At 30.9% G+C, this 18,178-nt stretch overlaps 1 protein-coding gene across 1 annotated transcript in view; it reads left to right on the top strand.

The window, feature by feature from the left end:
• Positions 1-2,366: 2,366 nt before the first annotated feature.
• LOC133197017 (angiotensin-converting enzyme-like) overlaps positions 2,367-18,178 on the top strand; it is a 35,023-nt gene continuing 19,211 nt past the window's right edge. The window contains exons 1-13 of the mRNA XM_061332860.1: positions 2,367-2,441; positions 2,771-2,935; positions 4,274-4,358; positions 4,482-4,625; positions 5,286-5,477; positions 5,727-5,824; positions 6,201-6,370; positions 6,624-6,748; positions 6,867-6,965; positions 7,284-7,428; positions 7,572-7,670; positions 7,889-8,011; positions 8,134-8,358. Coding sequence (XP_061188844.1) covers positions 2,367-2,441; positions 2,771-2,935; positions 4,274-4,358; positions 4,482-4,625; positions 5,286-5,477; positions 5,727-5,824; positions 6,201-6,370; positions 6,624-6,748; positions 6,867-6,965; positions 7,284-7,428; positions 7,572-7,670; positions 7,889-8,011; positions 8,134-8,358 — 1,745 coding nt within the window. The remainder of the gene's footprint in view (positions 2,442-2,770; positions 2,936-4,273; positions 4,359-4,481; positions 4,626-5,285; positions 5,478-5,726; positions 5,825-6,200; positions 6,371-6,623; positions 6,749-6,866; positions 6,966-7,283; positions 7,429-7,571; positions 7,671-7,888; positions 8,012-8,133; positions 8,359-18,178) is intronic.

Here is an 18,178-nt window from a genome sequence, read left to right as displayed (position 1 = left end):
ATCTAAAAGCATTGTGACGTCTTGAATATTGCAATGTTTACGCCATGGCGTCTTAGATTCAACTGCAGTGATGTACCTATATCGATTGAAAATAGGTCGTTTTGAAGGTCATGTAAAAATATGTTGCAGGATAAACAAAATACATCGATACTGTCTTGAAATATAAGCGATATTTGGGCTCGGGTCGAAAACGTGATAGAGGGCTCGGCAAGCCTCGTCCTCTATCACGTTTTCTTACCCTCGCCCAAATATCGCTTATATTTCAAGACAGTAACCATGTATTTTATATGTATTGAAGCAATTGTCAGAGATAATACGTACTCAAAAACTTTCAAAACAAGCGGTTGACAGAACCTCAATTTCTACGAGGCCCTCTGCATGACATTTGATCAAGATTGCTGCTTCGTCTATTTCATTCAATCTTTCATTAAAAAGTTAATCTGAAATTTATACTTTTTTCTAATATATGACATTGACATGTCACTTTTTCAAATGACTATTTAAAAAATATATGAAACCCTCCGATTCTGACATTTTGGCGCTATGCTGTGCACATGGTGCAGTGACTATTCACTCTTCGAATACTGTGATTGGATGAATATATTTACTTCAGCCAATGACAAATCGCATTTTGAAAGGCTTGTGAAAAGTTTATTTATATTTCTTTTATTTTTTCAGTGACTATAAATAAACTATCGGCGGGAGAAATAAAAATAAAACTTGAATTAGTGACTTTTATTTTTATTTCATTTTAGCCCGAATTAGGGTCGGCGCTCCCGTAAAACAGGAAATAAAAAAAATGTTGGCCTTTAAAACTCTTCAGTCAACCACATGTCTCAGTTAAGTTTAGACTCGCGTGAGAAATTGTCTAAGGGCATATAAACTTGATATTCAAGGCAACTTAAAGTTGCCTTTCTCAAAAATGCTTATTTTCAGTCGGAAATTACATTTGAATAATGAACTATTACTTATTTAAGAACACATTTGAGGGGATGTATTCAAATGACAAAGATATGTGCAATGCCTGATAGTTCTTGAACCATCATTCGGGTTTTGTTGCCATAAATAAAAAATATCAAGATCTTCTAGTTAGAACTGCAACGGCCATTTTTGAATGTTCCTGAAAGAAATGTTAAGTTGATAATAAACTCATCTTTATATTCTAACTTTGAAAAATCATTTTGAAAATGTACATTTTATTGAAAGTTGAATATATGTTAAAGCCTCTCTAATAAATTTAATTAATGACATTCAATAAGGTACATAATTCTTACGATGTTTCTTAACGAAGAAAAAAATTCCGGGCAACCTGTAAAAAATTTGAAAATTGGTCAAATTTAAATTCATGAATACATGTTTTCGGCGAAAACATCATACAGTGTGTAGCTAAAGGTTTAAGGAATCTCGATATTTTATTATATTTATTTGTAATGACCCCAAAAATGTAATAAAATTTTACATTGTATCGTTACTTATATTTATTTTGTTATAATGTTGTCTCCAACAGAAGGAACCTATGCTCTTTTTTCCTTATGATAACTGTAGACTGGAATATTTTCGACTCAGTTAAAATTCACCCTTTTCGCATTTATTTTCAATTGATAGTGTGAGTTTTAATACAAAAAGCACATATATATTTATATATTCAAAGTTTACAGAACAAAGTTCATTTTTACAATGGGATAGTTTTCAATGACGTCCTAATAAAAAAAATATGTACATTTCAAGATCTCCAGTATTTTAGTTTGATGGTTTCTTTACTGATATTTTTCCAGCATTGCATGATTCTTTGAGCAGTACTTACCTTAATTATAATAACTTCTTATCAACTATTGAGTATGTTCATTATTATCTTGAACAATCGCAGTTTTTTTATTGGTACCACAGGGATTTCACATTTTCCAGCTCGGAAGTGAACATACTGTAATAAAACTAATGAATACTTGGCTCCTTGCACAATCCTATGAACATTGGCACAAGGCAATTTTAAGATGATATAATAATATATAACTGAGAACTTTTTATTTAGCTTGCATCATAATGTCAGAATTTTAATTAATACTATAAATTTACCTCCTAAATGAAAGAGAGAGTAATAATAGCCACTGACAGTTACCATCCCGCCAGCTGTTTGTCTTGTAATTTTAGTTGTTCAACTGACAGCTTAACACAGGCTTCAAGGATACGTTGTCCGTAACAACATTTCGAATTAATACTCACACTTAGTGAGAACAACTGAAACCATGTTGTTAGCATTCAGCTTTCAATTTCTACTGATAGTACGAACTATTTCGACAGATTCAGCAAAAATTAAAAACGAAACATTGGCGTTAGAGTTCTTAATTGATCATGACCAATCCTTCGGAATGTTATGGAACATATTCTATAAATCTGTTTGGGAATATGTGACGAATATTACCGAACCAAGCAGAAAAGACATGGTGAGTATTTTGAAGACATTTGGAGGGATGGGAAGTGATTATTTAAATCGTGAATAAAAAGTTTGTTAAAATATAAATTACTTTATGTATCGACAAAAAAATCAAATAAATTTAATATTTTTTTCTTCTTTCCTTTCGTTCTCTTTTGACTACTCGAACGATGATTTAATGTGTTTGTCTTTGAATAAATTATTTTTTACATGTTTTTCAAACTATTTCTTACTTTAAACCGTTTTGTGACAGCATTTTCGGAAAACATTTGAATACTAGTATTTTAAATTCTACCATGCAAAACAAGTCATTGTCTTCGATACTCTTCTATTTTTTAGAACAAAAAATCTGTTCAACTATCAAAGTTTGACAAAGAGGCAGCAGAATATGCGAGAATGTTTGCTTACGAAAATTTCACCAACACAACTATGAAACGACAGTTCATCAAAGTCATAGAGAGAGCAGGATTATACACAATCAACGATTCAACACTATTAGAACAGGTATCATAAACTTTAAAAGTGAAATTGATAAACCACGTATATATAATCTCTATCTGAAAAAATGAAGTTCAACAAGATTTCTTTTTCACTTGAATTAGGTGAAATATTAAAAGTTTTCCACCTCCTTATTTTGCATTCGTTTCACTTATAATGATATATCTGTCTCCAAAATAGATTTAGATACATCAAAATCTTAGAAAAATGCAAGATACTCATAAATTGTGTACAGGAATTCTGTAAGACCAAAAAAAAAAAAAATAAATAAATAAAAAATAAAATAAATTAAAATAAATAAATAAATGCTGTCATGATATGATGTCATTTCTAAAATCGAGCATAAATACTTAGGTGAACATGTGGTTCATGGGCCTCTTATGTATGTATTTCATATACTAAATTTATTACCAGTTTGAAATTACAGAATTTAATAATGTAAATTCTGTTAAAAAGAAAATTTGGAAAGAAGACTTTGTTCAATAAAAAAAAAAAAAGGTGTGTTTTTGAAAAACTGATGCCCCCGTCAAGGTCAAGAGATAAAAAAAATTATTTATTTTTGAATTAATCGAAGACCTTGATACTTTGTCAGATTGGGATTAATTATATAAGATGTATGTTGAAATCTCGTGTTTAACGGTTGAGGGGCAATATGAAAAGCATATACTCTTCTGTCGTCAGCAATTCAGAAATGACTAAAGAAATAGATAGATTTCACGATGTACAATTCGACATTTAGATATATCGACAACGTTTTATCAATATCATTTAACAATATTCAATTTCATTCCTACATTGATTCGATATATATATGCCTTTGAACTCGAATTAAGACACCACAGAGTCTGACACATTATTTTCATAACATCATTTGATGTTTAACTAGAGAAAGATGCAAACTAACAACAAAACGTTATAATACACGTGATGAATTCCAACTTTTCTATCTACAATATCTATTTCTTCATGAACATGATACTTTCAAATACTGTGACGAAGGCTTTTTTAATGACTCTGCTTACAATGATAGGTCATTGCATACCCCATAATTATAATATGCAATTTTGCTTTTAACGTTAACGTTACAGAAATACAGACCAAAGACAACATATATTTACCCCCATGTGGTATCACGGCGGATGGGGGAGGGGTGAATTAGAAAAAAAAGGTACAGGTGCAAAAATAAATATATGTTCAGATTTTAAATTGTTTTCAGAAAGTGATCATACGATGTTTAAAAAATGTAAAATGGTTAGAAAAAAGACTGCATGCAATCAGATGGTTACAAGAAAAGTTTGAAAAGTATATTTTTGGCTTAATTTTGTTCAATTGTTCTTCTTGCAGATAACAAGGACAAAGGCAGAGATCAGTAACTTACACAGAAAGTCTATCTACTGTTTACCTCGGGAAAATTGTCTATACCGCGCAGGTAAGACATCGTATGTAGGTATTCATAAGAATATGAATGTGCTTGTGATTTAAACAATTATGGAGCCAAATGGAAACATATATAAACTGATAATGTATTATTGATATAATTGATGATGAACAGGGCTAGAGAAGATCATGTCTAAAAGTAGATCGTACGATGAACTACTGACAGTGTGGGAAGGTTGGCACCACATAACGGGAAGAAGTGTTAAAGAACATTTTATAAAACTCACCAAGTTAATGAACAAGGCTGTAAAATATAAGGGTAAGGTAAATAATTTCATGGAGAATTAAACATTATTATGGAGTCTTTAAAAACGTTTAATGATTTTTTTTAAATGCTTCAGAGCTGACAGATTCATATTTCAGAAGTATGAGGTGGAATGCATGTGAAATAATAGCCTCATTTTTCACTCGTAAACATCTGCATTAATTATCATCTTTTATCTTGAATTACTTGAAGAAGTTACGTAAGAAATTATTAAGTGAAATAATTTGTTTTCAGCATGAAATTTCTTACCATTTCATGCATAAATATTTCATGAACATCTTTTGTAAAGAAGAGATAACTAACACTTTTACGTCGTTTTCATTTCAAAAGGCGTCCTCTTTCATAGAGTCATATCAAAACACAAACACAAAACTGACAGCAAAATTAACTGATGTAAAATTGAAGTTTTATCAAAATGTTAAGAAAGTGTTTTCTATTACTTCATAAGCATGCAGTCAGTGGTATTGTAGATGGAAATATTTTCATTTATTATAGTAGCCCAGGAACTGTTTGGAGGAATCCAGAATGAGTCTTGTTAGTATTTCTCTGTAATATTTAGGTATTGATGAATAAGGATTGCGTCAAACCCGAAAAAATATAAATACCGCTAAAATAAGTTAATGAAGTTTCTTTACTCAATTGATTTCATTTAAGGTCATGACGACGTTGGAGAATGGTGGGCATCCTTTTATGAGATATCATACTTCGAGAATGATATTGCACGTTTGTTTAAAGAACTAGAACCTTTGTATCTAGAACTCCATGCTTACATACGTAAACAGTTACTTAAGAGATATGAAAAAGACATATTCCCAATGTCTGGTCATATCCCAGCACATTTACTCGGTGTGTGTTGTTTCTTGTAAAGATTTCTTTCAATAATCTCAAATGACAATAAGTGTAAATAACATTAATGTACTATTTGGTTTTAAATATGATAGCAAATTATTATTCTACCTTTAACATTTCGAAATTATTGAATTTTTTTATAATCAAGGAAAGAACTCTGAGATGAACTACGGTGAATAAACGAGGAATGAATCAAATTAATGAAATTAACTAGTAATACTTCCTGTTTGTATTTTCATTACATAGGTTCTCTTGACAGTGGGAAACTGGAAAAGATTTACCAATTTGTGGAGCCCTTCCCAAACAATAGCAGAGTGAATATAACGAAGAAAATGAGGGAACAGGTAAGAGAACTGATGTATTTGAAAGCGAGAAAAAAATGAGTGAAATTCAATTTTTAACAACATTAATCTATTTTAGTTTAAGTTACAATTATATCAGTTAGCCCGATCATGACAAGGAGGACATGGCGGGTGTGACCGTTCGACAGGGGATGCTTATCCCTCCATGGCACCTGATCCCACCTCTGATGTTTTCAGAGGTCCATGTTTACTCTGCTCCAAATTTGTATTAATTAAATGGACTTCTGAGCTTCATTACTGTTCGTAATCTTCATATTTGATTTCATGCAATTTAAGTAGAAACAAAAACATGCTTTCTTTCTTTAGTTTCTACAAATTAATTTACGAAGATATATAACTTGCTCTTCTTTTTTAACAGCAATTTAATGTTACCCTAGTGTATCGGATCGCAGAGGACTTTTATACTTCAATGGGGTTTGAACCAATGGATGATGATTTCTGGGAGAATTCGATGTTTGTCGAGCCCAGTAACAGATACGTTTTTTGTAACCCTTCGTCTTGGGACTTCGGTGATGGAAAAGATTATAGGTGTGTTATTCGCTAAAAGTTGTCTGTTCTTCGCTATAAAATGAAGAAAGTTTATAAATAATATACCGCTTATAGGATTTTCCTCCAACAAAGTCTAATTTCTCGCTATTTATTAAAATTGATATATTAATTGACATCTAAACCTAGATTCATAACAAAGTAATCAAAATAAACATTCAGAATACGGAATAGAATCCAAATGCAAGGAGAATAAACATATTATTTATCCCCTTGAATTTCTATCACTGTATAGAATAAAGGCCTGTACCCGAATTGACGAGAAGAATCTAATTATGGCACATCATGAGGTGGGGCATATTGTCTATTACCAAAGTTACAAACACCAGGATACCATATTCAGGAATGGCGCTAATCCTGGTAATTTTTTCATACAAATGCCATTATAGTCTATTGTTGTTTCTAGTTTTGATCAGCAATTCGATAGGCGCCATTATTGCAAGGTGATGATGATTTCTGGTCTTTCTTTCAACTTAAGCTTTCCATGACGGAGTTGCCAGTCTTGCATCTTTGTCAGTAAAGACACCAGAACACCTTCACAAGATTGGCTTCACTGAAACCATACTAGAAGATCCAGGTAACGAAATATAATTATAGGAAAATTGTTTATTGAACCGTAAAACTTAAATAATTATTATTCTCATAGATAGCATAAATAACTGAGTATTCTTACTATTTTTGATACCCAGTACACATAAAAAGTAAGTGTACCCAGTACACATAGAAAGTAAAAGTGTGAGACAGATTATATTAGAATATTAGAATTAAAATTATGTATTTAATAGAGTTTGTCGCATACTAGTATACATTTTTGCTGTTTATCATCAACTCCTTGATAAAAAAAATAATTCAATGTTAAACTTAAGAGGAAATGAAATGGGGTTTTTTTTGGCAGAAAGAGATATGAACTACCTGATGAAATTGGCTTTAGAAAAAGTAGCTCTTTTACCCTATGCATATGCAATCGAATATTGGCGATGGGGTGTTTTCAGGGGACAAATATCTCCCTCAGAATACAACAAGAAGTGGTGGGACATCAGGTATAACGAATTTATTGTCATATCAATTAGAATTGTAAGTAAAATATTTTTATTTCAAGGATGAAGTCACAAGACTGATAATCAGATTATTGGCTACATTTACTGCGAGTGTTAGCATGTTGAATGTTTTTTTTCCTAAACAGATGCCGCTATCAAGGAATTTCACCGCCAGTTGAACGAAGAAAGGAAGATTTTGATCCTGGTTCCTTGCATCTTGTTGCTACGAATCAACCTTTCATTAAGTATGTTATAGTCATATATTGCAGTACCCTACTGATAAGCTTTAGAATTTGTAGAAATAAATCTAAAACACCTTCGCAACTACTTTCAGGAATACTCAATATAGAATACTCATTTTGAGAAAAAAGACGCAGGAATTTGCGGGGAAAAAAACGAAAGAAAATCCTCAGTTAATTATTGCCTTCAATATAGGATCATGTATGGTTTTCCTTTTCTTTAGGCATTTCGTAAGTGTAATTCTACAATTTCAATGGCATGAGGCCCTTTGTAAAGCAGCGGACCATAAAGGACACTTACACAGGTGTAATCTGTATGGAAGTAGAACTGCTGGACATATTCTAAAGTAATTTATGTTAAAGTAAACAGCTTATAGCATGATATTGAGTATTTATATGTTACAACATGTTTAATATGAAATATGAAGATAACTAGATAAAACAGTATCACTATCCATCTGTTATATAGAAAAGCACTAAGCTTGGGGTCATCTAAATCCTGGCAGAATGTGATGCGTGTTGTAACAGGTCAAAGGCAGATGAGTGTCAAACCATTGATGAAGTATTTCAATCCTCTTCTGTTGTGGCTGAGGGACCAGAATAAAGAGGAAAATATAGGCTGGGCGAGGTCCTGTCCCTCCATCATACCCCAATTACAGACTCCAACTCCTCTCGATCACCCAGATAAGTACATGTTAGTATTTAGTGGTTTTGAACATATTTTATTTACAATATGTCAATGGGATTCGACACAAGCTCCAATAACTTAGTCCTTATGAATTACATGAATTTCGAGTATTATAAATTGAAACAATGTTTCTAATCATTGGTGCAATATTTTTAAGTGCTAAGGAGCTACATTATTGTAGATTTTGAACAACGTTGAAAGTTAAGCCTTATCTGTTCTTGTAACAAGAGGTTTCCAACCAGTTTCAACATACAATGAGCTTCTTAATGCTTATACCGAAAGACCTGTCACAATCCTTATAACGGTCATTTGATCCTTTTTTTTTCTCAATATATGCCACCAAACACCTGTCCAAACTCAAGTTTTGGTCGTATAAAGGAAGTGTAAATTTTGGATAAAGTTTTTCTAAACACCAAAAATTTCTTCAGACGTCCAAGTTTTTAAGCCTTTACTGTCATGTGATTTAATTTAATCAGACCAACATAATTTGATGAAAAAATATAAACCAAGATGTTTATTTGTATAACATATTCTAAATGACACTTTCCAAAAAAAAATAATACAGGTAATTGGTTTGTATTTTTCAAACTGAAAAACACTACTTTTGATTTACTTGATTAAATTTTAATAGTCGTTTTTAATCACTCATCCAGATTTTAAGTCATGGCTCAATGTGGCGACGTAATCTAGGCTTTCTTGTAGAGAGGTATCATGATTCTGCAAAAAGTCTGCAAACAGATATCATATTTTTGGCAACATCATTCACATATATAATAAGTAAAAGAGAGCCAAGGACAGAGTCTTGAGAACTTCAGCATTTTTCACGGAAAAAGTAGATTTTTATTCACAACTTTTTGTTTTCAATTGTTTAAGCAACTTTCAAACCATTCTAACATATTACTAGTGATATCATACATTTTCAATGTATAAAGCAACCTTCTTTGCCACACTCTATAAAAAAGTTTTAATTAATCGCAAGAAATCAATACTACAATATTGTTGTCAACCATACTTTCTACAATAGTATAAGTTTTTAAGAGTTGATACACCGTTGAATGACCAGACAGAAAACCTGCCTAAATTTTATAGAACGAATTATTAGTAGTTTAAAATGATCTATTCAGATATATTTTAAAAAAATGTCTATTTCACCATGACAAATCCTGTACCCCAGTCACTTTCAATGTTTTTTTTTTATTTTTCAGACGCTATTTTCATTTGATCCCTCCAATAGAATAGAATAGAATTGTATAAAAGGAATAATGCTGTTCAGGTAAGTAAACAGCAATTATCTGTATAAAATGTTTGATAATTAACTCTGGGTCAAAAAACTATAAAATTATTAAATTATTATACATTTTCACTTTAAAGGGTAAATGATCTCTACAGTCTTTGGACAAAGGCCAGGAAAGGACCATTCTGTTTATATACAGTATAGAAAAGAAGGACAAAACGTTATCCCAGAATATTCAGCATCAGTATTTTATATTCATTTTGTATTAACGTTTTGCATGTGTTTAACTTTAAAAAAATGTTTTTATTACCTTATGTTTTATCGAGTAAATGCCAGCAGTGTTCAACTGAAACATTGTTAACATCGTATAATTCATTAATGCTTACTACATTTGTTTCAAAATGTGTTTTAATAAAAAAGATTACTTATATATGTAAGATTACTTAAAGTTACATATTGAGTCAAAATCAAGTGTTTCTTTTAAGAAAGTTGTATCACAAAACAAAAGATTTATGTGAAATATGAATATAGTGAAGTTTTGGCAACTGAACTGCACTGTAAAACAAGAAAAAAGCTGCAAAATGTAAGTGCCGTCGTAACGACGAAAAGTGACCCCCGTAGAATATTGACCGGGGGGGGGGGGTCAAATTTCTCCTTAGAAAAATGACGCCCGGTCAATTTTCTACGGCAAGTATGGTCGTTTTTCGACAGTAGAAAACCCTTCCATGCCGGTAATTCTACGACTCCACACACGTTGAAAAATGACCCCCATAGAAATCTGACCCCCTACTTTTTCACTATATTTTATAATTAAACCTTTAGAAATGAGATGTGATATGCGTTAATCCGAGGTTGGGGAGGGTCGGTGAAGGCCTAGAGTCTCCTGATTTTTTTTTCCCTTTCAAATGTGTATTGGGGGAGGAGCAAAGTATCTTCCCCTTCTTAAAAAAATAAGAGAAAGCACGGCATATGTAGCGTCCAATATAGAGATGCTATCATTAACTGTAATTACTGCTTAATTTTTAATATCATGTAATATCTTTTTCCCTCTTTTAGGTTCATTTACCCTTATTTATAACATGAATACACACGGCATGCTATACAGTGGTACTCATGTTCGTATAAATCTTGCCCGTCTGTCTGTGTGGGTGGGGTATCACTAGAGAGCACTGGCCCATAGGTACTTACAATGCATGTTATATTTTATGTTCCTATATTTATATGTGCACATTTTTTTTTATATTTTAGGCAACTACAAGGGGTGATCAAAAAATTCGTGTACTATCTCTTTATTTACAAAAGCACAGTTCATATCAAAATGAAATTTGGCTCACATTTAATCATAAACATGTTCTATAAATAGCAGATGTGACATCACAATATAAAAATGACTCAATATGTAGATGACGTGACAAAAATGGTTGACTCAGTCGTATTTGAGCAACGAACGGCTTTAAAGTTTAACGTTTATATTGGAAATTCATTTGCAGTAGCATTATATATTAATTTGTACAAGATTTAGGAAAACAAACGACTTGCCAAAAGTCCAATCATTATTTGAATTAATTGTTTAAGTGAAGGAAGGGAGGTGGTTAAAATAATTTGTTCTGTGCCAAGTGAAAATAATCTGGGGGAAGAGATGTGTCCTCAGTTGAGCAATTTGTAACGAAAGATCGCCAAATTACAGTTAGAAAAATAGTTGAATATCTTAACAAATATCTTAACAAGGTTTGTTCCCGTTTTGCACACATTTGAATTTCAGGTATTGAAAAATGTGCGCAAAACGGAAATTTGTCCTGGTAAGATAATTACGTAATTATCATATAGTCTATATTATAGTTTTGAATTTGGAGAAAAAGAAATCTATGACAAGAATACGAAGAAAAAAATTTTATTTTCCATAATTTTTTTTCTATTTTGATTTATTTCTGCAATTTCATAATAAGAAAAAAACTATTTCAAAGCATAAAAAATATCATAAATACTAATCAAAACTATAATTACAATGTACATTCATATGATACTAAATGAGCAAGTTAATTCTTTTTTTTTATTAAGATTGAATTCATTAACTCATTCATATTATCTTCATGAAACTAAAAAAAGGGGAGTCGGTTGCCATAACGATATTTGTCTGATATATCAACTTCAGTTGGATTGGACAAATTAAATTTCAAACATTATTCCTTTAAATATATATTATGATGCATTGGTGAAATACAGGTAATTCCAGGTAAATCCCAGACTGAGATCAGACTATAAATGCCATCAATTTGAAAGCATATTTCACACCTATTGTTCTATACCTAATTATCAAATGTGTGCAAATCGGGAACACATCCTTAACAATAATATAATTATAAAATTCCTAAAATATCGTTTACCTTAGATTTAAAACATATCATATATGATAAAAAGAGGGCGCCCATACTTTTTCCACAATGGATAAACGACGCACCCAATACAAAGGAGTCGGGTTGTGATGGTCACCATGCTCATTCTGGGAAAAGATATCCTTATCCATCAGTCCTATTTGTGACAAATGGGCTATTCTTGTTATAAAAAATAATTTGCATGGTAAGAAATATAAGACTCGGAAAAATTAAAAAATTTATGAATGTTATCAATAAGGAATTATCCCAACGAAGCAATGAAAAATTAACGCCTCATTTCCCCATGTGCACTTTCTAACACAACCACAAAAAGATCGGCCGCTCCTGCGGCCGATAATAACAAACATTGAAACCTGGTTTTATTTCTTTTATAGAAGTAATTCAATTAGTTCGCGAACTTTTTGATTACCCGTCGTATTTCTTGTATATTAACATATCCCAAGATTTTACATTACTATCAATTGTGAGAAAGTTTCAGCTTTGAAATCTCAAAATAGTTCCAGACTAAGTTTCATAGTTAATCAAAGTATCAGAGTATTTACCTCAGTTAATAATAGTAAACTAAAGTTAACTATAGTTTACTATAGTAAATTTTTGTTAGGGGTGCCTTTCGATTGTGATAGAAATATTGGCAATATACTGCCCTTCCTTGATCATTATATAGATACATGTATAATCTACATTATCATGCACATATGCATTATGTAACTCCTTATAAGTAGGATTTTTGATGTAAGAAAAAAAAAATTTTGTTTACGTTTATCCTAAAAACTCATATTTTTAAAACCTCGTATCACACAGCAAGATCGCTTAATTTGTGTATAGGAAAGACATGGCCAATTTTTATCTTTAGGCTAGCAAATTTAAAGAGTGGGTTACATCCTCGTTACCCACTCCCTCAAAACTTAACACTATAGATACGCTGACACGAATCACGTACTTCATTCGAACACAATATGTATTACAATATTTTTGGGCACAGTTCTATGTTTTTTTTTTTTTTTTTTTTTTTTTTTTTTTTGCAAACGCAACTTCAATTGTGCTAATAAATTAGGCAGAGAAGCTTTTCATAATGCAATATTCGGGGTTTTTTTATTTGTAAAAATTATTACATGTAACTAGAAAAGGGGAAATACGTACTACTGTGTATACACTTGTGTCAATTCTTAGTATACCAACCACCTCTTGTATTAATTAATCATTTTTTTTATTGTAAAAAGCCTCATTTTGTTTAGGCTTTGTTGACACTAGCAAACTAAAAATATCAGAGGAATATTGATTTAGTCCTGTCTGTTATTTTTACACAAATTTAATCTTCGTTATATTTTTATGAGAAGTTTTATACTAGAAAATCAAAGATATATATGAGATCTAATTTTCTTAACAATTGTTCTTTTTTAACGCAAATTTATTTGGATAGGATTCGAAAACATTAATCTTTCTTGTAACTTCTGAAGAAAAGAAAATTCTTGAGACTTTATTTTCATTTTTGTTTTTTACATTATTTACCCAGAGTAAAATTTAAAGAGGATCATTACAATTATACACAGAAACCATGCATTTTTTATTCATATATAAGTTTCTCTTTGTGATACAGTCGCCCGCGTGGCGCAGTGGTAGAGCGTCTTCTCTAGAGTCGCGGAGTAAGGAGTTCATCCTTACGTCGCGGGTTCGAATCCCACTGTGGGACGTTGAGACCAGTCCTTCGGATGAGACCGTATAAACCGAGGTCCCTTGTCGCAGTAGGTCCCTCATTGCTTAATGGTCCTGAGTGCCGAGTATAGGTCAAAATTTGCAGCTCTCCACTGGCAAGAGGTGGCGTCTCCATACGAGTGAAAAATTCTCGAGAGGGACGTTAAACAACAAACAATCAAACTCTTTCTGTCACAGCTAAGTAGATAATCTTTTTTTTTTTTTAAAAAAAATGACGACTGTGGAAAGGAAACTTATTTTATAAAATATGATAAAACAAATCTAAGAACACGTGTATTTTTGCTCTTATAGTCATCGAACATCATAATAGCCTATTTATTTGTTTTCCGATAATGGGATAAAACATCTTGTATTATTGGTGTACATGTAAGGTATAGTGTAACCTTTTGTTATTCAACCTTTAAAGCTTTTAGGCTGCGTGATTTTATCCCTATTCGCCTAACAAGAATATTCCTACCAAAACCAGTTTTTCGATAAAAAAAAAAAAAAAAAAGACACAGGGTCATTATTCTACGGGGTCATTTTTCTACAACCCACACGGAGAAAAAAGACCCCCAGGCCATAATTTCTACAAAAAAGGGGTCAAATTTCTACGCAGAAAAATGACCCCCGGTCAATATTCTACGGGGGTCACTTTTCGTCGTTACACCGGAAAAACAAATGTTGTACTTATCGCTTTGGTTTTATCGTCAACGTCCACAATGTCAAGGTCACGCGTCCTTTATTTTTAGCGTGAAACTTGTAAACAACATTAAATTGGAGTAAGCAGAAGTGAGAAATAAGTTCTGATCATCTTTTTTAAAGATTGTATAAAAATTCTGGGTCATCCGACATTTATATCAATGGATTTGAAACCATGGTAAATTCTTCAACTTTTCAGCGCATGCGTACAATAAAGAGGAAGAAGTGAAGGAATATTTTTGTGTTGGGTTATACAAATATTTTTCTACTTTTATTTTTCTCCATTAAAGTAGAGTTTTTAGGTTCTGAAACCTGTAATTTTCTGAAACCTAATACTTTCAAGAAATGAACAAAATTTGCATGTGTCATGCATAAATTCTACTTTTTTTTCCCGTCACGATGTCACTTTAAGAGATATATATATATATAAATATATATATCATACGTGTAGTGAGTACTACCCATAGGATAAATCTGTGCTTTATCCAAAGGTATGTGCTTTATGAATAGCACTTCTGGTTTCGACACAAGCCAACGGCATCCCTTCAAGATGTTAACACTATATATATATATATATATATATATATATATATATATATATATATATATATATATATATATATATATATATATATATATATAATCCTTGATCTCATATAATAAATGATGCCTTTATATGACAAATATAGTCAAAAAAACGCCAGTAATATAAATTTTCATTTTATTTCATTTTGAAAACTGTCTCAACATTCTTATCCCAGTCTGTGCGATCTAAACAATAAGATGTTAGTCTGTCTTAAATGAATCACAAATATAAAGTCATGACTTTATCTTGAAGAGAATGGAAAAAAGTATGTTTCTTAAAAATTACCTTTGAAACCAGAGTACATAAATTCTAATTACAATAATAACATTTACACTATTATCGAAATCAGAAACAGATTAATCATTCTCATATTCTCTGATCTAGTTTTCATATTAAACAGTATATTTAAGTCAAAGGGTGGGTTTGAAAAAAAAGTTTTCAATTAAATCAACAGACGAACAGAGACTTGGCCTCGCTGTATGACTTTTACACTTGATCATTGAGTAAGTGTGCTTTTCCATCTTAGGTTACATGAAGTTAATTCACGTAAATTTTAACTTGTAAACTTTTAAAAAAGTTGACAATTGTATCCATAAAAGTAAAACAATATACATGTATACGTATTTTAGAAAAATCGAATTTTCGTAAATTATCTAGCCTTAGATACGAATGCTCTTTAACGATAGGAAATTAGAAGTGATGTCTTGCAATGAGAGCACAAGCTTTTTACACTATATTTTATATAATAATTGAAGTAAATAGAAGAACTAAAATACCGTATAATTAAAAAAAATGCAATTTTCTTAGAATGCCCGAATACCTATAGTTTTTTTTAAAATCCTAAAATATACTTGTTGATCAATTTTCAATAAGAAAATGCAAAGCTACTGCTTTTATTCGCGTTTCCTGAAAATATATTTGAGATTTTTTTTTAATTCTTCCCTCTACATGTATAATATGATTAACGATAATTATAAATTTGAAGAAATATACCATGGTTGAATACACATTTTACTTTGTGAATTCAGGAATAATTTTAATTACTTAACTCCTGATTTCAGAACCTGAGGATCGGACTATCTTAAAATATTTCATAGTAATGTACACTTTAAAGCATGTTCAATAATTCCAGCCATGACACATGTGATTTATGCTTTACTTTGATAACGTCGAGGGTGGTGTACCAAAATTGTAATGATATATGACCTGTATTTTGGTCCATTAGAAAAAGTGAGTGTGGTAGAAATCTTAACAATGATGATTAAGTTATTTACTGAGCTTACAGTAGATAGAATGTTTTATCGTTAATTTGATAAATGTCCTACGGATACGGTGAGGGCTTGTCTCCAAACACAGATTATTCTAACTAAGCTTACCGGAACTATTTCTTAATTCATTTAATGCACTGGCAAACTGCTTATTAGCTTTTTTCTAGGATATAATTTATTTACAGTACTATGTATGTGTCATACTCGTCTTTACTTTCTTTTTTCTACGATATAATTTATTTACAGTACTATATATGTGTCATACTTGTCTTTACTTTCTTTTTTCTACGATATAATTTATTTACAGTACTATGTATGTGTCACACTTGTCTTTACTTTCTTTTTTCTACGATATAATTTATTTACAGTACTATATATGTGTCATACTTGTCTTTACTTTCTTTTTTCTACGATATAATTTATTTACAGTACTATATATGTGTCATACTTGTCTTTACTTTCTTTTTTCTACGATATAATTTATTTACAGTACTATATATGTGTCATACTCGTCTTTACTTTCTTTTTTCTACGATATAATTTATTTACAGTACTATATATGTGTCATACTCGTCTTTACTTTCTTTTTTCTACGATATAATTTATTTACAGTACTATATATGTGTCATACTCGTCTTTACTTTCTTTTTTCTACGATATAATTTATTTACAGTACTATATATGTGTCATACTCGTCTTTACTTTCTTTTTTCTACGATATAATTTATTTACAGTACTATATATGTGTCATACTTGTCTTTACTTTCTTTTTTCTACGATATAATTTATTTACAGTACTATATATGTGTCATACTTGTCTTTACTTTCTTTTTTCTACGATATAATTTATTTACAGTACTATATATGTGTCATACTTGTCTTTACTTTCTTTTTTCTACGATATAATTTATTTACAGTACTATATATGTGTCATACTTGTCTTTACTTTCTTTTTTCTACGATATAATTTATTTACAGTACTATATATGTGTCATACTTGTCTTTACTTTCTTTTTTCTACGATATAATTTATTTACAGTACTATATATGTGTCATACTTGTCTTTACTTTCTTTTATCTCTGTAAAGAGTGTACAGACTCTGCTCGCCGACTTAAAATTGCTCACACTAGTCACGAAGTGCCTTGTATACATGTACTCATCTCTGACGGCATATCAATTGCTAACGCACCAGCAAAGAAAATTGATATTATACTTTTCAAAACTTATTTATGATGTATTTGATATATATTAATATGTTACTTAAATAAAAAAAAATTTAATTTCTTAATTGATAAATAACTACAATGTTAACCGAATCTTAACCATTTCATAGAAAAAATTAAAAATGTGTTCATTCTTATTTGCAGGAAAAAATTTCTACTTTTTTTTCTTGGTGTTTGACACTGTGTTCTTTATGTTTGTACTAATTAAAAAATCCGAAAAAAAAGTTACACCGTATGCGGCTGATTTAACCGAGAGACTGCTTCTCTCGCAACCTCAAGGACCACAATCGGTAATCACTAACTTCCTATCGGCAAAAACGGCGCGCAGTGCAAGAAGGTCGTTTAAGGGTCTTGTCACGACACACGACATTTGTTAATCCCAATGTATTGGAAAAGAGAGCATATTATATATACTAGTACCGATCAGGCAAATGTTCAAATTAAAATAAAAAAAAAAAACAAGTGGTACGTTAGCAATTAATTTTCTCCGGGTAGTTGGTTCTTGATTGGCTAAAATTGTTCCTAAAATAACATTGAAAAACTATAATTTTTTAAGGAAAATAAACCGAAAAAAAAAAATACATTAATTCACTGCAATATTTTTAAAAAGATTGATAATTGTATTTTTAAACCCAGTGATTTTTTGGTCTCTGTCTAAGATAAGTACATAGCACTTATCCAAGACAAATTTTCCAGTCGGAGGGCAGAGTTTTGACGTTTTTGTAGA

The sequence above is a fragment of the Saccostrea echinata genome, unplaced genomic scaffold, assembly GCF_033153115.1.
Source record: "Saccostrea echinata isolate AGI-Se365-2 ecotype Australia unplaced genomic scaffold, CSIRO_AGI_Sech_v1 ptg000001l, whole genome shotgun sequence".
Classification (NCBI taxonomy): Eukaryota; Metazoa; Mollusca; class Bivalvia; order Ostreida; family Ostreidae; genus Saccostrea; species Saccostrea echinata.
The sequence above is the reverse complement of the archived record's forward strand: the minus strand, read 5'-3'. Positions and strand labels throughout refer to the sequence as shown.